At 41.4% G+C, this 25275-nt stretch overlaps 1 protein-coding gene across 2 annotated transcripts in view; it reads left to right on the forward strand.

Moving 5' to 3' along the window:
- Positions 1 to 6017: 6017 nt before the first annotated feature.
- Positions 6018 to 25275, forward strand: part of NCAM2 (neural cell adhesion molecule 2) — a 491943-nt gene continuing 472685 nt past the window's right edge. For both annotated transcript variants that reach the window (XM_082247052.1, XM_082247051.1), the window contains exon 1: positions 6018 to 6173. In XM_082247052.1, the coding sequence (XP_082103178.1) occupies positions 6122 to 6173 (52 nt within the window). In that variant the 5' untranslated portion in view covers positions 6018 to 6121. The remainder of the gene's footprint in view (positions 6174 to 25275) is intronic.

The following is a 25275-nucleotide window of genomic DNA, read 5'->3' on the forward strand; positions in this document are numbered from 1 at the left end:
TCCCAGGAAAAATCTGTGGCGGGGGAGTGGTGCTGGTGTAGCACGAAGATCGGAATTCCCCTGCAGCACCTTTCGCATGAGGAACAATAAACTAAGCGCAGAGCTGCTGCCGCCAAACAACGGACACGACGGACAGCGGGACACAGCCAGCCGATAGCCAGTGGAGTGGAGGAAGGCTCTGGACACTTGTGAGGCTGCATTGATGGGCACTGATTGGACTGCACTGATGGGCATTGATGAGGTGGCTCTGATGGGCACTGATGAGACTGCATTGATGGGCACTGATGAGGAGGCACTGATATACACTGATGAGACTGCATTGATGGGCACTGATAAGGCTGCACTGATGGGCTCTGATGAGACAGCACTGATGGGCACTGATGAGGAGGCCCTGATGGGCACTGATAAGACTGCACTGATGAGGCTGCACTGATGGGCATTAATGAGACAGATCTGATGGCCACTGATGAGACTGCATTGCTGGGCACTGATGGACACTGATGAGACTGCACTGATGGGCACTGATAAGGCTGCATTGATGGGCTCCGATGAGACAGCACTGATGGGCACTGATTGGCACTGATGAGACTGCACTGATGAGGCTGCACTGACGGGCATTAATGAGACAGCTCTGACGAGATTGCACCAATGGGCACTAATGAGACTTTAAAGGTAAAGTTTTTTTTTTTTTTTTATCCAGCAGTCACTGGACTGTGAGAAATTGGGTTTAAACTGCACTGACCGATTTCTCACAGTCAGGAGAGTGCTACATGTACAATTTATTTACAGCACTGGACATGTCCACACAGCTGTATGCCCAGCTTTTAATTACCATAATGCTCCGCCTACATTGCCTTTCTGGCAAAAAGTGTCACTAAAATAAAACGTTTTGCTAAATGTTGGCAACTATGATAATAAAGTACAATTGTTATAGCGCTATCCATTTTCTAATACTATTATTCAGGGAGGGGATTTGTGTTGAGAAGGGGAATTTGGAGGGCAGCAGGGGCTAATAATTGTTCTAGGATGGCAAATATAGGGAGGGGTGCTAGGAATCATGATTTGGGGGGGGGGGGGGGAGGGGGGTTGTGTTTGGGGGGATGAAGGGAAGAGGATTTGTGCTAGGAGAGGGATTTGGGGGTTTTGTGCTATAAAAGTAAAATAGTTGAGGGTAAATATATACAGCTCTCAAATTTTCCACTCGCCTGCTTGCATTTTGCGAGTGGAAAATTATGTAGGGCGAGCTCTGGGAGCCACTCAGGGGAAGAGAGGAGAGGAAAGCCGGATAATGTCAGAGCGGCGGATCATCCCGCTGTAACAGCTTTAATTGTAATTGCCGGGCGCTTGCCGACACACACAGTCCCGCCTCCTAGCCCGGATTCTTTGATAGACAGAACACCTGGCCAACCAGGATGTGTTCTGTCTATCAAAGGAGCCGGGCTAGGAGGCGGGACTGTGTGTGTCGGCGAGCGCCCGGCAATTACAATTGAAGCTGTTACAGCGGGATGATCCACTGCTCTGACATTATCCGGCCAACAGTGGCATACCAATGAGGGGTGTCAAGCCGGTACTCGCGCCGATCATCTCATGTGAAGGCAGCTGCTCCCTCGGTCTGTGCTGCGCTGCTCACGGGTGCTGGAAGAAGGTGAGTGTCCAAGGATTTAGCAGCCTCCCTGTGTGACTGGATAGGAGGAGCAGTGGGGCAGCTGCATATAGAGGAATTGATCTTTCCAGCTGGATGCCTGAGTCGCCTCTCTGCAGGCATTGAGCAGCTGCAGGAGGAATATGGAAAGATCAATTCCTCTATATTTCTCTATATGCAGCCGCCCCACCGCTCCTTCTATTCAACTTCTTTTTTTCTTTTGCTGGCCCCCCAGTGCTGTACAGCCCCCCCTCTTCAGCCCTCCCAGTGCTCTTCAGCCCCCCCTCCAGCCCCCCCAATGTTCTTCAGCCCTCCCAGTGCTCTTTACCCCCCCCTCCAGCCCTCCCAGTGCTCTTCAGCCCCCCTCCAGCCCCCCCAGTGCTCTTAAGCCCCCCCTCCAGCCCCCCCAAGTGCTCTTAAGCCCCCCGTTCAGCCCCCCCCAGTGCTCTTCAGCCCACCCCTCCAGCCCCTTAGTGCTCTCAGCCCCCCCTCCAGCCCCTTAGTGCTCTTCAGCCCCCCCAGCCCCTTAGTGCTCTTCAGCTCCCCCCTCCAGCCCCCCCCAGTGCTCTTCAGCCCCCCTCCAGCCCCTTAGTGCTCTTCAGCCCCCCCTTTAGCCCCCCAGTGCTCTTCAGCCCCCCACCCTCCAGACCCTTGATGGGCACTGATGAGGCTACACTGATGGGCACTGAAAACTTTGTTATTAATATTTATTTTTGTAACTTCTGCATTAATGCAAAAACATTTAACAGTGTAATTTTGAGATAATTTATGAGGGTGTGTTTAGGGGCGGGCCAGGGAAGGGGTTGGGTGGGGCAACTGGTGGCGAGTAACCCTTAAGGCCTGGCTAGTGGTTTTGGAGTGGGGTAAAGGATTTATGCGAGGAGTGGTAATTTATTTTTATTTTTTCTGAGGGGAGATTTGTGCTATGGTCATACGGTGGGAGAGAGGATTTGATCTGGGGGGGGGAATGGGGGGCGGAAGCTTTGTGTTCGGGGAAATTCAGCAGGGGGTGGATTTGTACTGGGAAGAGGGGGGATTTATGCTTAGGGGGTGAGCATGCAAATTAGTAATCAATCTTTTTTTTTATTTGGGGGGGGGGGGATTTTTGCTAGCTGGGATGATTGGGGAGTTTTTGGGTTAGGAGGGGAGATTTGTGGGGTGATTTGTCCTAGGCCGGGAGATTGGGGAGGGGCATTTGGAGTGGGGGTAGAGGATTTATTCTACAAGGAGTGATTTATTTTTGGGGAGGGGGGATTTGTTCTAATGGGCCCATGGGGAGAGAGAGGATTTGATCTGCAGTAATGGGGGAGCAAAGATTTGTGGTGGATTTGAACTGAGAAGAAGGGGAATAAATGCTTAGGGGGTGAGCATGCACATTAGTGATCAGTCTGATCAGTCTTTTTTTTTTTTTTTTTTTTTGGGGGGGGGGGGTTATGCTAGTGTCATATGGGGGAGAGAGGATTTGATCTGGGGGTAATGGAGGAGGGCCTTTTTTTTGTTTGGCACTGGGATCTGATCACATGAGTGTTCACACCTATGCCATCCGATTCCTGCACCATTTTACAGTTCGCACTGCGATCTGCGAACCAATCTGGGGGTGTCATTAACTCGATGACATTAACGCGATGCAGGAACCAGCACTGAATCGCAGGGTTTCCCGCATCGCACCACAGTGAACCTAGACTGAATGTGTTAAAATAATTAATTTTAACAAAAGCCTGGGGTCACACTATTGCGATGCGGGAACCAATGTGATTGCAGTGCGGGTTCTGGTATCGCATCTCCCTCACAGGCAGTTCACACTGCCCTCTGGGAACCGCTGCGGGTGTCAATACAAAGTTAGGCTTGGTTCACATTGCTGCGATGTGGGAACCCTACGGATCCACTGCGGGTTCCCGCATCGCACCCAACACGCAGGAAGTTCGCACTGCCATATGCGAACTGCTGGGAGTGTCAATACAAAGTTAATGACACCCCCAGATCGATTTGCATATCGCAGTGCGAACTGTCAGTTGGGACAGGAATTAGATCACATAGGTGTGAACACCCATGTGATCCAATTCTGGTGCAGACCAAAAAAAGGGTCCTGTGCGACATTGGTCCAAATGCGATACAAATTCAGCCATATAATCTGTATGGCTGAATTTGCGTCGCTCTGACATCGCATGTGATTTGCAGAGCAGTGCGGTGTGAATCACATGCAATGTCTGACATCGCTACAGTATGAACCGACACTGAATGACACCCCCAGTGTGAACTGTGAATTCAGACAGGAATTGGATCACATGGGTGTTCACAGTTCACACCCATGTGATCCAATTCTGGTGCAGACAAAAAAAAAAGGTTCCTGCAGCATTTTTGTGGAAATGCAATGCGAGTTCCGCCATAGAAACTGCATGGCTGAATTTGAAACGCACAGACATGGCATGTGATGTATACAGCGGTGCGGTGCGAATCGCATGCCATGTCTGTGTTTGCAATGTTGTGAACCCAGGCTCAGTCTGGGCTGATGGTTGAAGGTTTGAATGTGTCAATATATACAAAAACAAATAAAAATTCCTCTAAAGGATTAATCCTATAAATAAAATAAAGAGAAAGCTTTGCCTATTATTAGGAGGAGTCCGGAGAGACAGGGGAAACAGAGGAGACAGAGGAGACAGGGGAGACAGAGGAGACAGGGGAGAGAGGGGTGACAGGGGAGACAGAGGAGAGAGGGGTGACAGGGGAGACAGAGGAGACAGGGGAGACAGAGGAGACAGGGGAGACAGGGGAGACAGGGGAGAGAGGGGTGACAGGGGAGACAGAGGAGACAGGGGAGACAGAGGAGACAGGGGAGACAGAGGAGACAGGGGAGAGAGGGGTGACAGGGGAGACAGGGGAGACAGAGGAGACAGGGGAGAGAGGGGAGACAGGAGAGACAGGGGAGACAGGGGAGACAGAGGAGACAGGGGAGAGAGGGGTGACAGGGGAGACAGGGGAGAGAGGGGTGACAGGGGAGACAGGGGTGACAGAAGAGACAGGAGAGACAGGGGAGACAGAGGAGACAGAGGAGACAGAGGAGACAGGGGAGAGAGGGGTGACAGTGGAGACAGAGGAGACAGGGGAGACAGAGGAGACAGGGGAGAGAGGGGTGACAGTGGAGACAGAGGAGACAGGGGTGACAGGGGAGACAGAGGAGACAGGGGTGACAGGGGAGACAGGGGTGACAGGGGTGACAGAAGAGATAGGGGAGAGAGGGGACACAGAGGAGACAGGAGAGACAGGGGAGACAGGGGAGACAGGGGTGACAGGGGTGACAGAAGAGATAGGGGAGAGAGGGGACACAGAGGAGACAGGAGAGACAGGAGAGACAGGGGAGAGAGGGGACACAGAGGAGACAGGAGAGACAGGGGAGAGAGGGGTGACAGGAGAGACAGGGGAGAAAGGGGACACAGAGGAGACAGGAGAGACAGGGGAGAGAGGGGAGAGAGGGGTGACAGGAGAGACAGGGGAGAGAGGGGACACAGGGGAGACAGAGGGTGACAGAAGAGACAGGGGAGAGAGGGGTGACAGGGGAGACAGAGGAGACAGGCAAGACAGGGGTGACAGAAGAGACAGGGGAGAGAGGGGTGACAGGGGAGACAGAGGGTGACAGGGGTGACAGAAGAGACAGGGGAGAGAGGGGTGACAGAAGAGACAGGGGAGAGAGGGGTGACAGAAGAGACAGGGGAGAGAGGGGACACAGAGGGTGACAGAAGAGACAGGGGAGAGAGGGGTGACAGGGGAGACAGCGGGTGACAGGGGTGACAGAAGAGACAGGGGAGAGAGGGGTGACAGAAGAGACAGGGGAGAGAGGGGACACAGGAGAGATAGGGGAGACAGAGGAGACAGAGGTGACACAGGGGAGACAGGGGAGACAGAGGACCGTCCGCTCATTCCATGATGAAGAAGAGATGTCTGGATCTCCCAGCACTGACACCGATCAACTCAGATGGGGGGAGTGGGAGTGGCTTAGTGACAGTTCTCCCCGCCCCTCCCGCCCCTCCTCACTACTGTTGCTGCTGCCATCGCTGAGCCGGTCAGTGGCCGGGAGCCGCGCACTGAGGAGCGCACACATCTTCGTACATAGCCCCCATCGGCCGCCTGTAAAGAAGTGTGAAGCAGCCGCGGACGAATCCCTGAGCCAGGAGAGGGTGACGTGCTTCTTGCGGATGAACACCTTGGCCGCCTTGTGGCTGATATAGAGCTGCAGTCACATCGCTGCTCATCACTTTGCTTAGGAACTGGTTGCTGCGGGCTGTGTGTATGAAGCTGCATCTCTGTGTGCAGTACCCAGGCTCTGTCTGTCTGTCCGGCTGTGTGTCTGTCTGTGTGTGTGCTTCCACCCTGCTCATTGTGCATGCAACAGAGGCGATACATTGTAACTAGCAGGAAAACACAACAAAAAACAAACAAAATAACCAACTCCAGGAACTGTCCAGCAGCCTAAACCTCCTGAACATGAAACTCCCTCATTTCTACCTGCTTGGATTACTTGTCACCAGCGGGCAAGGTAGGAAATCCACTGAACTCTAAACTAGTTATCATCCTTCACCCTGATCATTAACTAGCCATCTGCATGTATGGAGGGGAGGATGATGGAAGGCAGGCTATGTCTAGGGATTTTCTAGGCATTGCATCCTTTATTAGTAGTGTTGTGTTGGCTCTGGCAAAGATATGAACTGTGATCAGGGATTAAACAGGTTGCACTGCATCCAAAATTAGATTTTTCATGCTGGAATAAATTAAGACGACATCTGATCATTTGTTTTTATGTTTTTCTCTTAATTGTACATACTTGATCGCTGCGTTCCCTATTTCTTTATGCGATCAAGGTCTTTTTTTCCTGCTAAGTGTCTCTTGGGTGACTTTTCTAATCACATTGTCTGTTGCCATACTTCTCGCTTACATTTTAGCCTTCAAGTTCACCTTGAATGGATTTAAGCATCGGTGACAGCCGGCATCAATCCATTTCTAAAATTGTTTCATAATGTTCTGTTTTTTTTTTTTCCTTAAGCGAAAGGTTGTAATTATGAAGTCACCAAAACATCAAGTTGTGCATGTTAATGTTGGGCTATTATCACCAAGGTTCAAGCCGTCTTGTTTTCCTCCAGCAGGGGGAGCTGGCGTTCTATATTTGAACTTTTTTTTGGTGGCTGGTTTCACCTTCTTGCCTAAACTATGTGTTAGAAAAAGCTTTGACACGCTCCTTCTATCATACCTCAAGCACGACTTGACATTTTGGACAAGAATCCGTCGTTTCTTCATACCAGGGGGAAAAAAAATGTGCATTCAGGCTAAATTTCTTGGGTGCAAATTGAGAAAATAGTTATATATATGAATGAAGCTATTCTATTAGGGCAAGCTTGGTAGCCAAACAGGGAGCAGGGGCTTTGAATCCAATTAGTGTTCAGTAGAAGGGCTGCCTGCTAGCATAATGAGATGTTGCAAGCGGCTACATTAATATTTCAGCTCAGGATGGTGCTGAAAACAAATGCGGTGGCCATTTAATGGTCAGTTTGCGGAACTGTAACAACATCCTTACTCTTTGGAGATGCATGCCAGCAATCCAGGATGGTCTCTTTATTAGCATAGTGGTGATTTCAGCAGAACGGTACAGGGATGAGATAGGCAGGGAATGCCAACTGCTTGTGTTTACTCAGCCAGGTACTGGCTTATGCTGTCCCTGCTCCATTAATATGGCAGCAGGGAGTCATGAGAAGCAAATTTAAAATCATTGATTGTGCAGTGTGCGTAAAAAAAAAGATCAAGCTCTTACTCTTGTGTGTACATGGGAAAGTGAAGAGATCACTGGCTGAAAAAAAAAAAAAAAACAAAAAAAAAAAAAGACCATTGCTCTGAAAGGGCAGAAAATGCATCCAAAAATTGAGCATAATCATTTATTTATTTATTTAGAGGGGTGGTGAAAAGCGTATGAGGTTCTCATGATTACATTAGATATTTATTTTTGCATTAAGTGATCGTAATTTATTATATTGGTTAAATATAGATTGCAAGCTGTATGAGCAAGGTCCTGATATCGGTCATGTATTACATATTATTGTATTGCTGTATGTAATTTATTAGTTAAAATATTTATTTTTTAAACAATGTAGATAATAATAATAATAATAATAATAATAGAACATACACAAATATTACATTATTATAAAATATATTAAAATATTTTTAAATTAAAAATATCAAAATATGAATTCTACTATTGCTGCTATTACTACTAAAATAAATAAAAAAAATATGATTATTATTAATAATAATAACAATAACAATAATACTACTACTACTACTACTACTAATAATAATAATAATAATAATAATAATAACAATAACAATAATAATAATAATAATAATAATAATAATAATTATTATTATTATTATTATTATTATTATTATTATTATTATTATTATTATTATTATTATTGTTATTATTATCATACAAATAATACTATTTTGTTTATTTAGTTATCTATTTACTTATACAATATTTATTATTTTACATTTTTAGGTCCAAAAATATTATTTACAACTAGAAGCTCTACTAACAGCACTGTATTTTAACATGTTAATATAAATGTTGATACAGAACACCACGCCTGTAGATGTAGGCACAGAGCAAGCAAGTCATTGCATTGTAAGTGGCAAATAACATCACGTCATTTTAAAAAAAAATGAGTTACTAACTTTCAGCTTAAAATGTCAGATCTGTTAAAAGCCATTAAGGTTCTTGATAGTCCTATCCAATGTTAGTGCGTTTCTGCTTAACTTACACTATTAAATTCAATTTTGACGTAATGACTGGAGGTTGGAACTAGTAAAGCACGATTAAAGCTGGGATAGTTAACCTAATTAATATTTAAGTATAAATGTTTTTTTAACATATGATTCTTGAATAACTTCACAGTTTAACACATTAGGAGCTGTGCTGCAGTTGTATATTTTGATAGATTATTGTTGTGTAGGTCATATCTGTAGCAATATTTAGTATTCCAATTATCAACAATGGCATAATACATCACACAGGATCTTTGCTGGCGCACAAAGTTTGCTGAATCTATATATATATATATATATATATATATATATATATCTTATACATGTGCCTTCTTCCTTAGCATGACTTCAACTACAAAAAGTTTAGATCCCTTTATGCAATGGAGCTTTCTTTGCCCTGTTTCTGCCTGAGCTGTGCTGATGTAATGGGTGGAGTAGGTATTGCCATGTTAATTTGTACATTAGTATCCTTTTTTCAACTAACGGTTTGTAAATTATTAGAAGTAAAAAAACAAACAAAATACAAAGCCTTATGTGCAACTAAAAGCCTAAAAAATAGAATCATAATATTTAGGGGAAAAGTACAATCATTTTATGTAAGTGTATGGTACAAGAGAGTTTTGAATTTTCGCTGCTGTATGTGGCCACGCCTTCTCAGCATGTCACAGCTGATTGGTTTGAACCAGGAACCAGCCTTTTTCTTGTGATGCAATTCATGTGAGACCCCCTTCTTGATAAGAAATTTGCAAAGGTGTCAGGTTGGCACTGAACACCAAAGCAGCTCCAATAAATGTAAAGCAAAGGTGCTATTAACAATAACTCACCCTAGCTCCACCGCACTGTGGGAAGATAAAGAGCTAAGTGTCAGTGCTCAGGCTGAACGTCCAAACCAAATGTTATATGAATAAAGCCGGCACACGAAAAGGCTTCTTCCAAGTAAAATTCTTTATTCCAACATGGATAGCTGTGACAACATGACAAATTCTGACGCGTTTCGGCTTTATGCCTTCCTCATAGCAAAGGTGCTATTGCTGTTATTAAGTGATTTATTTCTGGGGGTTTTTTTGCAGTTTTTTTAGACCTGCATCTATGCTTCATTAGTAAACAATGCTTTGTGATATGCATTTTAGTTAGAAAGTATAGTGATGTTTTACTAAAGGCAAATAGGCTGTTCGTTTTGCAGGAGAAATTTCACTTTGCAAGTGATTTAGCCCCAGGCTTAGTGAGCATGCTGAAGTCCTATTAAAGAGGAAGTAAATTCCTCAAATTTTTTTTTTCTTTTTTTTCTTCCCTGCAAAGTAAAAGCATAATGCGCTAATGTGCATCGCATATTATGTGACATTTACCTCCAATGAAGCCAACGATGTCCACGCTGCTGGTCGCATCCATGTTCACCCATCTTCTTCCGGGTCTACGGTCTCCGGCAGTATTACTGGCCGTAGCTGCGTGACATCACTCCCGCACATGCGTGCGGGAGCCACCAGTCATGGCACTGGGCTCTGAAGAAATGGCACAGGCGGCCGTTTCTTCAGAGTGCATGCGCCGATGACGTCATCGGCTGCATGCACTGCAAATATCTCCTAAACGGTGCAAGTTTAGGAGATATTTACAGCTTACCTATAGGTAAAGGTAATTAAAGTGGGTTTACAACCACTTTAACTTCCCCTTCCAATCACGTGCAAATAAAAATGTTTTTGTTTTTTGTTTTTTGTTTTTTTATAACTTACACATGATTGGGTATTCTTAGCTAGTGAATTTTTACCACATTGGGAGAAATTCTATTGCAAAAGGCAACTTCCCTTGAAAACTGGACAGCCTATTTGTCGTGATGAATAATTGCGTGGCCCCTTTTGTGTGTGCATGTATGTAGGTATGCGTCTAGCTCAATAGCTAGACCGTGCTTTGAAAAGGACCAGTTAATGTAGGTCGTGTAGCGGCTGAGCACATTGGGTTTGATCAGCATGTACTGTATGTAGTCATTCCGGTTCACTGCTTCTTACACAAGTTTTTTTTTTTAATTCTGATGGGAATTTGCCAGCCTGCATAAATCATGGTAATTAAAACCTGTATTAATGCAGAGCGGATCACTGGCAATGGAGAGTGTCTGTATCCATATCATGAATCCTTACTGAGATTTAACTTTACAGCTGGAGCCGTCACATCTGCTGTCATGCTAGCATTCTGTCGGGAAGCCCCACTTTTACTGATAAATGAAAGTTCACTGCAGTTAAAAGAACTATGTATATATATATATATATATATATATATATATATATATATATATATAGGCATTGCATATGGGATTTACCCAAGACTTTTACTTTTTGCCAGGTACAGAGGCACAGTGCATGGGGCCACCTACTGCTTAAAATGTTTTTGTCGATGATTTTCTGGTCTTGTGGGAATACAAACTGCTGAGTCATGTGAACATTCCCAGCCCTGTCTACTGAAGAGTCCTTGTTTCTTCCTTTCCTTATATAAAAATAAGAGAAAAATAAAGAATGGGTTATTGTAGTTTGGTACAGGTTTTCAGGCAGGGATAGCTTAGTGCTGTGTAAATAAGTACTTGTATCGCTTGAGTTTTTAGAGATAATATTTTCACCACTAGCATAGACATGAATGTATTTATTGCTGTGATAATGTATACACAGTTAAAAAATAATGTATAAAGGTCAGGTTTGGGGCTTATAGAAAAACTCCACTTTTTTGAGAAAAAAAAAAAGAAACAATCCCCTCTGAGTGATCAATATACCATGTAGGGATTTTAACCAACTAGCTGATTCCTACCTTTTGCTGCTCTGGCGAAATAGCTGTTTGTTTCACCAGATTGATTTTTAGACTAATTCTGAATGAGGGGGTCAAGTTCATTATAATTACCTGACACAGTCTCGGTGTTCTAATGAGAAAATCTGGTCTGCATCCCTTTAGAAGTAACTAAGCCTTGTGGAGCATCTCATTAAAACTGACATTCTTATTGCAGAGGAAGCCTAGAATGTGACTTGTATCTTAGTGTAGAATTCTGGAAAAATCAATAAGCCAAATCACGCAAGCAGGAAATGACATTTCTGGGGGGGAAGGGGGGGGGGGGTTCTGTACACCGACAGTGTACAGAACTCTTCCAGGTTGCCATATTGCATTGAATTTGACACTGAAAATTACAGCAGATGCATATTTAAAAGGAAAAGGTAATTTTTAATAACAATTAATATTACAATATGACCTGTGTAGCTGTTGTATATACTATAATATTTTTTTAATAGCTATATTTTTTTCCTCTCTAAAAGAGGAGTTACCCTTTAAGGTTTAGGGTTAGAGGTTTTTTTAGTTACTTTTCAAGATGATAATAAAGTATATGTCTGGGCCAGATATAAAGCCTGCTCTTGCTGGACTACAGAACACCTACCCATTATGTTATGGAGATGAGGAAAAAAGAAAGGTGTAGTTTAGAGCAGTCCGGGTTCTCAGCTCACTACAGGAAATTCACAGGACTTCTGGCAAAACCACCAGTAACAAGGCGCTAAGGGGGAGATTTACTAAAACTGGTGCACTCAGAATCTGGTGTAGCTGTGCATGGTAGCCAATCAGCTTCTAACATCAGCTTGTAAAATTAAGCTTTGGCAATAAAACCTTGGAGCTGATTGGTTTCTATGCAGCGCTGCACCAGATTTTGCATGCTTCAGCTTTAGTAAATCTCCCCCTATATTTCACTGTGTTCAACCCAGATTTGCGGTAAACTTTCACATGATAGCAGGTTGCCGACCCAATCACCTGGCCATAGTTGCCACGTGCCACATGTCAATAACATTGTCCATAATATGGCTATGCGGTCGTGTTAGATCAATGATGTCACCAGCGTTCCCATCCCTTTGTTACATGCAGCTGCAAGGTGGGGAATTCCCCTGCAGCAGCTGATTGGGCCAACGGCTTGCTGTCATGTGACAGTTTCCCAAAGGTTAGCTCATCGCTAATCAGCAGCTATTTTCCTGTTCTTGCAACATTTTTAAAGAGACAACACATGGGGAAATGTGCAAGTTTTGCAGAGATGCACCAAATTTTATTTTTTTAAATCCCCAGACATATTCTGTAAGTTTCCAGGTGTGATAGCATGTGGCATTTAAAGCTGCATGTGCTGGAAAATTTGAATAATAGGATTTCTAGTGCCAACAAATTCCAACAGCAAAGACAACCATTATGATTTTCAGAAGCCAGAGGCCAAGGTGCTGAACAAAGAGGACTTTCTTACTTTAGCACAATTGCATGGACTTGCTGATTGATTGCACTTCTTGCTTGGAATCACTTTTTAAAGTGCATCTGACACCATACATTCAGTAACCATTTTGTTTGTGGAACCCATGTTTCTAAAGATTAAGCCCGTTAATTCACTGGTGAATAGTGACACTGCTAAATACCTGATGCAACTGTGATTGCTTAGTGCTATGGTTTGATTCTGTCATTTTTTGTTAGTGGCAGGCCTACTGAAAATGGATATTTATGCTATGCTAATCAACTGTATTATATTTGATTGGTATGATACGCTCACATTTAAATCAAACATCTTCAAAGTGGTTGTAAACCCTTACATATACCCAGTGACCTGACTAGCCTCAGGTGATACACAGACATGAAACAATTCATCCTACATACATCGTACCTGTTTATCCACGACCCCCTCTGCTCTACAGTTGTTCAAAGTGTAGAATTTATACAGCTTGTCTAAAATTTTAGAAAGTGGGGAGTGGGCAGCTGATGAAACACTCTGCAGAGCTCAGTGAAAAGATCTCTGAGAGCTGATTGGAGGGAAGGGACATTCCCCCCCCCCCTTCATATAGCATAGCATACAGGAACAGAGCTGAGGCTGTTAATCAGCTGGAGATCCCTCCCCTGTCACCATTTTACCTCTTGGTGTCAGGAAAACCTGTCAGAAGTGACTCATGCAGATAGCAGAGGAATGTGGCAGCAGACAGAAATGCTCTGGACTGAGACAAGCACACACACAATGTAGAGGAATGTGCGTTGTTAATATTTCATGTCTGAGGTTTGCAACCAATTTAAAGCTGGGAATACAGCATTTCTTCTTCAAGCAGCAAATTATTCACTGGAATATAAGGAGCTCAACCCAGTTACAACAGTAGCCCATATGAAAAGCCAAACCTAAGCTGTTTTAATTAAATCAGGGGGATTCTGCAATTATATAATACTAAAATCAATTAGAGCAACCACTATATATATATGTATATATATGTACAAATCCTGTGCTCAAATATATGAAATAAAAATAATAATAATAATAAACAATATATACACAAATCCTGTGCTCAAATATATGAAAATATATTAAATAAAAATAATAATAATATTATTGCTACCAGCTGACACTAATAAAGTGAAATCGCAACACTTATCAATACCATAAATTATGAGAAAATAGTGCAGCGCAACTAAAATAAGTCTCTTGTACTGAATATCAACACCAAAATATAAAATAAAAAGTGCTATACACATCTAATACAATTATAATGTGTAAAAAATATAAAAATTCACAAATAGTGTAAATTAAAGTCCAATCATTATATGAAATCACCACTGTGATACTGTGATCCAAATAATAAAAGTGCTCTGTGTTCCACCACCATACAAACTGGCCGCTCACCTTAAAGCCTTGACCCCGGCATCACCAGACGGTCATAGTAAGCGCTGTTCCCCTCAGGGATAATAGCTGAGCTCTGACAGACTGTAGGCAGGTCCTCACTCCTCTTTTCTTATAAGAAGAGTACACAGGACCTTGGGAACTCAGGAACACCCAATGTATATGTGAAGAAAAGGGAAACACGCAAGATCTAATGCTCTCTATTTAAAAGGTTTAATAAATAAAAGAAGAATATTTCACTTATATTATAGAGCACTGCCTCTGGTGCTAGCTCAAATGCACGTATAAAACACATATGCCGACTCGCGGCTAAATTATAAATGGCCGTGATGTGACACCCAAGGCTCCATCCTCCTACAATTTAAAATCCTGCAGTAATTGCAGAGGTCTTATCTGCATTTATAGTTGGATAAATACTCCCGGTTGTACTCTAATGTTGTTTTGAATAGTCATGCCACTTACTGACTACCACTTACATGGTACATTATGATAGTATAGTCTCCTTTGGTTCTACCACTAATTCTACCACTAATGGGTTGGTGTGTATGGGTTTATCCTTCTAATGTATGGTGTTCATGAGACTAGGGGGATGGTTCAGGGACAAGTAGATTGAATAGTGTATAGTTGAGTTAAATGCATATTACATTTTAGATACCGTATATTTGACTTATTCTCATTTGGTACATATTTTAGTCATTGTATTATTATTGTTATTGTTGGTATTACTTTTTTCTTGCTCAATATTTTTATTAGGATAGTAAGGTAGTGTACAAAAATTGTGTACTATCAGACAGAAAGCATATTCATATACACGCTTGTCATGGCATAAGTGCTAACATTTTCCAGAAAGTTGAAATTGAGCATAAGCAAAAGCAGTCAACAAGTGTAGGCTTGTAACAAGTATATATATGTAGAACATTCAGAGAGATGGTCCCCAAACTATCTGGGAGATATTAGCCTGTGGGCTTAAAGTCACTCTGTAGAGAGTATGTTAGGTAATATTGTTATGGTAAAGTAGATTTCATGAAGAATGAAAAAGAGTTTAAAAAAGGGGTTATGAAGGACAAGAAAAGAACAAGGGCGGGTCGGGGTCACTCCCATCCAGGTCAACCACATGTGTACAGTTAGAAGAAGCCTAAACCATGAAACAAGAGGAATGTCTTGTGGTTCCAATAAAGATTGGTCAAAATTTGGGGGTAAGTAATTATCGGCCCTGGGTTGCAAAATCTTTAGGTGTTTGGGAGTACGATCTAATATAGTAGCCTCTATCTTACTTGTGTTATGCTTTGTTTCAATTCAAGGAGAGATCGGTTAGATGTCTTCCAAGCTTTAGCAATTGTTTGCTTAGAAGCTGTGGTAACATAAAGAAGAAGTTTAAGTTGTGACCTGATTAACTCTAGAGGGCTTTCTATTCATAATGTCATTATTCTTTTTTTAACTAAGTTGGTGAACTCAAATAGTAAGCTTTTTTATTCATATTCTCAAATGTGTCTGAGGTTCTTGTATGTTAATTATCTATGCTACCTGACATTAATGTTTATTCATCCAACGCTATGGGCTATTGGGTATTTGATATTAACAATGACCCTGAGGAGATATTGATATGAAGATGTCCTTATGTTTTTCTAGACCTGATGATGATGCATTTTTTGGACCCCTAAAACATGTTGGATATGCCTTGAATCATCCTTGTTACTTTATTATTATTATTTATTATTATTATACAGGATTTATATAGCGCCAACAGTTTGCGCAGCGCTTTACATTGTGAAGGAACTTTTATGGGAGTAAAGTCATGTCTTGACCTTTACCTAAAGCAGGTCCAAGAAGGGCAGCATTTATGAGAACTACTGCAAGTTTAACATACATGGAGTAATTGGCAGTAAGACTTTTTCTTCAGGATGACAGGTTTTTTAGAAAGGGTTGAGACAAGGAGTGTGTTTATTATGTATGGTCAATCAATGGCATGCTCCATTACCATTTCAGATTTTAAATTCAACACCAGTTTTGTGGACACACTCCACAAATGATGTCTACAAAAGGCCATAGACAATGGACAAAACCAAAGGCCATTGGTAAAAACTGCGTTGTGCTTGTGTTACATTAGTGATACCTAGCAGCCAGTTACCTTGACAGAATGCCTTTCTTATTAATAATGTAGTCTACTTTTTATATTGCAACTTTAAATAAATGCTATGTGATCTTGAATGAAGTACAAGGACTTATCTTTGTATGAATGCCAGATTATGTAATAATAACTGCAGCAATCCATTGAAAGATTGTGTGGACTAATCAAAACATCCAGTAAAATGCATAAAAGATGATCAACATAATAAACACAGCACAGAAGTATAAAGGGTCAATGTTAGTAAGCACAATTGTATGTATAAAAGTTGTAGCAGTTTAAATAAAATACATAGATGAACATGTAAATACATAAATAAAATAAATACAGTATATTCAAGCTGTTTTATCTGATAAAGGGTTTCTGTTTTTTGCCTATCCAGTCCTGGGGTCCATTTGTCACATTGCACAGCTCGGTCTGGCAAAGAAGGAGACCTGATTTTGGTCCTTATGCATAACAGCATTGCCATTATATATGTTAAAATTCTGTGCTACTGTCACATCCCTGACTGTGGAGCTCGAGATTATGAGGGTGGCCCCTTGTGCAATTCCCGTCCAAGCACCCCTGGTAGTGGAGACAGGAACTGCTAGGGCAGTGGAAGGGCACAGGTGCCAGGAAGCTGGAGTAGTGAACCGGTGCTTGGAAACACAGGAGTCCTTCTAGTGGCAGTATGGAGTCAGGTCATAAGTTATGTTCAGCGGCAGCCAGGCAAACAAGTGCAGGAACAGGATCAACGTCAAGGACAGGAACAGACAGGAGTCGAAAATGTGCTGGCAGCGAAGTACCAAATCAGGAGATGGAATCGTGGTCAGAAGTCCATGCCAAAGTTGGTAACACAAGAGAGCAGCAGACATAACAGGCAGGGGTGATCCAAGAGAGAAGTCAGGCATAGCCAGTTCTGGAATAAGGTAAGCAGACTTTTAAGGAACTAGGAATACAGGAGCCAGAGCTGAAGACAATCCAGTACTGAGGCCAGGCAGACCCTGGCTGTGAATAGGCCACCAGGAGCCAAGACCTGTGAGCACCTGTTCCATGGAAATGAGCACTTGCTGCATTGGAATGAACAATTGCTGCACAAGATCTGTGACAGCTCCATTCTCCAAATAACTTCCTCCTCTTCAGCTTCTGGCACCTGGATAGCATAGCTGGTGCTGGATGCACCCAATGCCAGATGCAAAGCCCTAGAAATCAATAAATGAGCACTGATGGAATCCCTCCGCACGTGTGCATGAACAGTCCGCTCTCCCTTGCAGCTCAGCATTTTTATGAGAGGAAAAGAAGAGCAGACTGCACATGTGAAGATGGGGAAGAAGCCTTAGAAGTGCTTATTTGTGGATTTCTGGGGTTGCACATCTGGCACTAGGTGCGTCTTGCCATCTGTGAGACAGATTGTGGATGACAGTGTCAACAGCCGAAGACTTGGACATTTATTTGGGGAACAGAGCACATCATTTTAATATGTTGGGCACACTATGTTGCATGGGGACTTTTTTGGGAAGCGTGTAAAAGTGAAAGTACCCTTTAAGCAACATTTACAGGTCTTGATACCTCCCCCACCCTGTTACAGGAAGGCAAATGAGAAGCATCACACTGATGAGCTTATCTTTCCTATCAGCATGTTAACAAATGACTATTTCAGAAGAAATAACTGGGTCGCCTGCTGAATCTGGTCACAATGGACTTCATGATCTGCAAATTAAAATACATTGAGACAGATGTATTAATTAAATTAAACTGAAACGGCTCCTTGTAAGCATTGCCTACACATTGATTGACCTTATTGCATACCTGCCTGGGGTTCCTGGGGTCACTGTTATTAGAAGTTAGAATATAAATGGAAAACTTCGGGATCTAGGGAAGGCTTTTGGTGAAATGGTTCACAAGGCCTGATGTGGTTAGGTCTTGAGCTGAGATAATCAATTCCAAAAGGTTGGTTATGAGGCTAAATCCCCGTACACACGAGTAGAAATTCGGCCGGGAAATTTCGTCCGACGACCAATCTGCCGATTTTCGGCTTGTTAGTATGGTGCTTCCGGCAACCGACTCTGACTTTTCAGCCGAAAAAATCCTGGTGTGCAGGCTATATAATTTTTGTCGACCGTCAAAACACGTCCAATTTTCGTCTCATTAGTACAAATTTCGATGGGGAAAAATCTTATGAGCAAGACTAGGCATGCTCAGAGATGAAAGAACACATACAAAGCAATCCAACACATGACATCACTTCTGAAGTAGAATTCTGTCGTGCGGGAAAATTTGTGTGCAGTCTAGAGCACATTCCAACCAACAGACACCATTCTGGACAAAAGACCGACGACCGGTCGGCGGAAATTCATTGCGTGTGTACGAGGCTTTAGACTGTGTTTTCGAGGACCTAGTACACCAAAATAGTGCCCTCACCAGAGGACCTGTGATAACTTTTCCTGGATCTTTGAATGGGACCCAGTGCCTTCTCTGTTCATGACCAATACATCTGTCATTACAATTCCTCTATTCCTACAATTCCATTACAATTACAAAAAGGCTTGTGATACATAACATTATTAAGACAAAGTTCTCATAGTCCTATATTTTAGGCACTGAGAAAGGGGGGTAAAATAAAATACACAGAAAAGGTAGACTTTGGCATGCATGAACACCACATATGTAGGTTTGCAGATGTGGCTGTAAAGAGCTTTATTATGATACAACGTATGGATTCAGATAGGATAAAAAAAATAAAAACGACATTGTCACGGGTCATTATAAATACTGTTTTTGTTTTAAAAATGAACAGAAGATCCTCTGTTCCTCTTTACATAACTTGAGAAACTCTTTTCACTTTTGCTAAATAAATCCCGTTTGATTTGGATAGTTGAAAGGCTGTTGATTCTCACATTAACATTATATATTCCTTTAAAGAATGATTTTACCTTTTGAGCGAGTTGGTTATTTGAGTTAATTAGACACAGTGGGACTGCATGGGTTATTCCTTTTTAATTAATCCCTAGTCTACTGGCTTTGTATCATTGTGTACATATTCCATTATTTTTCTATGTGTAGAGCCTTTAGAAATATTCCATCTTCCATTAGAACCTTTTTGGTCTCAGTGATAACCTGGAATTTAGATGACCCTGCTGCACTGTGGGCAGGTGAATTTGAGTTTGATACCATTTAGACTGGTATTTATGTGATCTTTCTGGCTGTCCTACTGATCAAACTGTTACCTGTTAAGTTTTTTTTTTTTTCTTGTATCAATAATTTTTTGTTGAAAATTTAACAGAGCTAACAGAAATGGTATACATCACAGAGAGGAACATATACAGTAAGTTTAACCACTTTAAGACCAGAAGATTGACCCCCTTCCTGACCAGGCCCTATTTTGCTATTCGGCACTGCATTACTTTAATGGACGATTGCCTGGTCGTGTGACGCTGTACCCAAATAAAATTTATGTCCTTTTTTCCCACAAATAGAGCTTTCTTTTGGTGGTATTTGATCACCTGTGCAATTTTTAATTTTGGGTGACAAGTTTGAAAAAAAAAAAAAACAATATTTTTCACATTCTGCTATATAACATTCCCCTAAAAAATGTAAAAATCAAATTTTTTTAACATTTTAGGCCAATTTGTTTTCTGCTACATAATTTTGGTAAGAAAAATCACAATAAGCGTATTTTGATTGGTTTGCGTAAAAGTTATCGAAATACCATATTGATTACTGTAATCTAACTATGGGAAAGATTTGTCATTTTTCTTGTTTTTTTTTTTTACTAGTAATTGCAGCGATCTGCGATTTTTTGCGGGACTGCGACATTGCGGCGGACAGATCGGACCCCTAACTGACATTTTTGACACTTTTGGGGGTACCAGTGACATAACTACAGTAATCAGTGCTATAAATATGCACTGTTACTGTAATAGTGACACTGGCAGGGAAGGGGTTAACTTTATTGGGACTGCGACATTGCGGCGGACAGATCGGACCCCTAACTGACATTTTTTACACTTTTGGGGGTACCAGTGACATAACTACAGTAATCAGTGCTATAAATATGCACTGTTACTGTAATAGTGACACTGGCAGGGAAGGGGTTAACTTTATTGGTGATCAAGGGGTTAAATGTATGCCTCATGCTTACTGACGTGTGTGGGGGAGGGGGTCTTGTGACACAGACACAGATCGCAGGTTCAGCTATGCTGAATCCTGTAATCTGTCCCTGTCTGTCACATAGGAGATCCGCCCGCTTTGTTTACACAAGCGGGCGGATCTCCTCACTCAATTCCCGACGATCGGGAAAGAGCGGCGGTGATCACTGCCTCTCCTCCCCTGGCCCGACTCCTGCTGTGTCTGAATACAGCGGGAGTGAGCCTCCGGCGGCGCAGAGAGAGGGGGAATGTCTGGTGACATAGGTCTACGTCGCCAGACGATAACGAGCCACTTTGCCACAGTACCAGCTCAGTGAGCGGTCGGCAAGTGGTTAAGGAACATTCCCACAGCCAAATAGCAATAGCATGTCATTTGTAATAAAAAACATTGAAAGCTCATGACATAAGAGAGAGATAATGAACAAAATTGGTCTTGTACAACATCTTTCATTACAAAGGCATTGTTGTTTGTACTCTTTTATACAGTTTCTTTCAAAAATGCCTTTCGTTTACTTATTGACAGGGGAGCAGTCTTCACTCAACATGTTTCACAATGTGGCTTTCCAGGAGAGTAGGCAGAAGCTAAAATTATGACATGTCTTACCAAGTGACATGACAGAAAACTCAGGGCCAACCCAAAACCCTAGATGAAGGGAATTAAACCTCCTGTGATATCTAATAGGAACCTGTGATCAGTGAGCACACATACATTTCTAGAGTTTATGACCAATGTTGGAAATCTCTGACTAATCCTACTCAGAACGGCGTCAGCCCATTGGGTGAAAGATCTTTGTATAGATTCTTTTACTGCAATCCGAACAAATTTTTGCTCTTTCTTACACCTTCACTGGCTTTATGTTTATGTATAACACCATAAGGTATAAAGTAAAAGTAAAAGTTTGAGAGCTGGTTTCATCAGATGACATGTGACAGCTTCTCAAGCTCTAACCATATCCAGGGGCAATGCTCAAAGGTAACATTAGGCATGACCTTCAGATTCCGAAAGGAGATTCACAACTGCCCCCTGCAAAACTGCATTAATGCTTAAAAACAGCTTGATGTTAGATTTAGAGCAGTCAGGCTTGAATGTATATAACTCTATAAGATCCAAGTTAAAATCAAAACAATGCATTCCATATTATTCTACAATGCTTTACAAATTCAACATATATTCCTAATATGGTAGCACTTGGGTGGTATTGAATAGCCTTCTTCAGACTTGGATGAGTGGAATACAAACCAACAAGATGGGTGGTAGGGGAAATTTCCAGACAATTCAGGTTACTTTTAAAAGTAATTGGATATATTCTTTTTTTTAAAAAACGAACCAAATATGTGGAATAATAAAAATAAAACGTGTAAGAGATTAGCTTTAGTTGCAAGTTGGACAAGCTGTAAGAGGTAAATGGAAGTAATGACAAACAGTATTTGATCACCATCTCTAATATTTATATATATATATATATATATATATATATATATATATATATATATATATATATATATATATATATATACAGTATGCAAAAGGGTTCAAACCCTTCACCACTCTAAGTCTAAAGAATGTTTTGCCTTTAGTTATTCTTTTACCTTTTCCTCTAGAGTTCTACTTAAATTTAGCGTTACAATCAGTATACAGTATAATGAAAATGTAACCATCTCACTTCCTATACCAGTTACACATTTTCTGTTTTCCATAGCTCTGACCAATAGTTCTAATGCCATGTAAAAATCTAAAGTGGGTCCAGTTTAATATATAGTTTTGCATGATAAATGCATGCATGCTAGTGGCGGTATACATATAACACCTATTATATGTTACCTCTAACACATGTCTAAATCTGCCTATTGGCAATGCCTTCTTGTGCTTTCCTCTCCAAGGGGACACAGCCACGTTTGTTTAAGCATCATCCAGGGTCAGTCTCACTTTCTAGATGAGGGTATTTTGGCTCACAGGTTTACAAAGATCATGTAAATCTAGGTGTCTTTGCAGTTCATGGCTGACACCAAACAGTACCCTGTTGCAGCCTTCCATCTTATGACTTGCTTGGTGGCATGACCTCAGCTTGGCAAAATCACTGGACTGGGACTGAAGGGCTGCTTTTTATTAATGAAAGGAAGAACTTTGTTAAGAATTTTTACTGTTGATGTAAATTGTGACATGTCCAAATATATTCAGACTTGTAACGTTACCTAAAGGTCGTTTTACCAATATTTTTCCAGCTTTGCATAGTTGGAGTACTTGTCAGGCAATGCTTTTACTTTAATCAAAGAAAATTCAGTGCTAAGCCAAATCGCAAAATAGATATTCCATAATAAACTGAACAAAAAATGTGAAGAAATACATGTATTTCTTCACATTTTTTGTCCAGTTTATTATGGGATATTTATTTTGTGATTTGGTTTAGCGCTGCACTTTCTTTGATTATCTGGTTATTGCAATGACATGTTCATTGTAGTGCGAGCAGCTAGAGATACACTGGAATTAGCGCAGTTTCTGCACATTTTACACTATTAATGCTTTCACCTTTCAGCTTAGCTTGATAAGAAAAACAAATAATGTTAATGTGTACAAGGTGTACCAAAAAGGGTATTCAGCCTTCAAACCCTGTGTAACTGTTCTACCACAAGCCAGTTTACCTTCTGGAATAGGGACTGGTGTGGAGCTTTACAGAGACCTCGAAAAAATGTATTAACCCCAATTGACTTTTCATCATATTTTGACCACCTTTTGACTCCCAAAAGTTACTTTTTAACCCCAGACATTTTAGTTTCATGAACCCTTGGAGGACAGTATTAACTACTTTGGGAACCCTGACAAGTCCACTTTAACAACATTTGGCCATCTTCTCAAAGTTAGCTGTGCTTTTACTGTAGATCTGAGTTAAAGCTTAATATGACACATTTCACTTTGTTAATGTGTGCAAGGTACTCAGCCTACCAATGGGTATTTATCTACCTAACCCAGGATAACTCACCACTAGCCACCAGAACTAGGTACTGGTGTGGAGATCTAAAGGAAACTCAAAAGTAGAGGCAGGCCCTAGATAATGGCTAATCAAACATGGCAATGTCCTCCTGGGCTTCTGATTTTATCCAAGAACATGAGCATTATTTTGAGGTCTTTGCCTTCTCTGATTAAGAAGAAAGTTGCAACCTTGAGATCAGGGCATTTGCCTTCCAGACCAGTACTAATAAGACATGTTGGCCAGAGGTCCCTAAATACAGATTTTTTAAACATCGATAAGAGTGAAAGTCATAGTCAGTGGCACATTCTGGGCATTATATGACTTCTCAATTCAGACCTGTAATCATATCCTCTGGCAAAGGGAAATCTTCCAGCACTAACTTCCTTTGTAATAAGAAATGTTGAGAGTTGCATGAGAAAGCTGATACTGGAAAGTTTTAAAAGGTGTATCAAAACAAACCATAACCTTTAGGAATACTCACTTTTTACCATGACCACTAATCAATGTGGCACCATTGCACACTATATGGTTCACTTTCTTTAGCCCATGGAAATCTTACCCTTTCATGAAAGGACCAGTTGTTGTGTTTTCACCCCCCGGGCCAAAGACTCCTCCTCTGACCTAGACTGTAACAAAATGGTGTACTTCTGAAGACGAATACTGTACATGTGAGAGTTGGCTGGAAAGGGGCTAGAATTGGTTGTGCAATAGTAGACTTTCTGCCTTTGCCATATACAGTTACAAAACTTATGGGACAGCAATAGCCATTATTTAATTGAATTCATTTGTTGCATAAGGCTGTGTAATATTTATGCGTTATTTAATTTTCCAAATAGGTACCCGGTTCACACATTTAAAACAGCAAAAAATGAGGTTAAAGGGTTGGAAAAAGATTAATTAATATTACATTGTGCAAAGCAGTTCCAAATTCTATTACTTTGGTTGATATTAAAGAAATCATAAAGTAACGTGAAAACAGCAGCAAAATGAAAACATAAGACTTTTTAAACACTGCTTTGTACATTCTGGATTGTTTATATAAATCTGTGTTTCCTGCTTCCTCTGAGCTTTAGAAACAAATTAAATGTTCTTTGTTTATGTAGAAAGCAACAAAAAAAGAAAGCTTTCTATAGCAGAGTACATTATGTCATGCAGACTTACATAATGCATTGTGCAACACAATTGTTTATTTATTTAGTCTGTTTTTCTTTTTGCTCTTGAGTAAAACAAATGGACTGTTTTCTGGTTATATAATAATATAATATGTTTGTTTATATTTTACATTACCATTTCTTTATAAAGTTATGCTCGGGGACTGGTTCACACCAACTGTGGTGTGGGAACGTGCACGGAAGCACATCTTTACCCACACTGCACAGGGTCACGCTGAAGTCCGCAGATACACATTAATTCTTAATGGCACCTCCATGCATCTTGCAAACACGAGTATGTTTGCGCCCACCAAAATGCATAGTACTGCAGTTCCATTCAGTTTGGTGCAGCGTGATTTTAAAAGTTTTGCCTGCTGTACATTTTGCACATTCCTATGCGTTCAGCAGCCTGTTGAAATGAATGGGCTGCCAAAAAATGCACCTAATGGAAACACGCAAACAATGTGCAAGCTTGAACGCATCAACATGGTGTTAACTGGCCCTCAAAAAAAACTGATAATAAATCTTTCTTAATTTTATATTTAAAGTAGGGCTCCCAAGGTGGCAAATACTGACCCCTTAGGGTCAATGGGACTATCCAAGGGGTTAATAAAATGGGGTTCAGTAAATGTTTGGCAGGTCAATAGGTGGTCAATAAAGGCTGAATAAAGCCAATAAAACTTTTAAGGTCTCTACAGAGCATCACACTAGTCCCTAGTCTTAAAGTGGAGGTATACATTGTTTGTTTAGGTAAACATTTCCAGAGGGGAATATGAGGGACAAAGGAAGATGAGGAAGGGAGAG

The sequence above is a fragment of the Pelophylax lessonae genome (genome assembly GCF_965119305.1).
Source record: "Pelophylax lessonae genome assembly, chromosome: 2".
In the NCBI taxonomy this organism is placed as follows: Eukaryota; Metazoa; Chordata; class Amphibia; order Anura; family Ranidae; genus Pelophylax; species Pelophylax lessonae.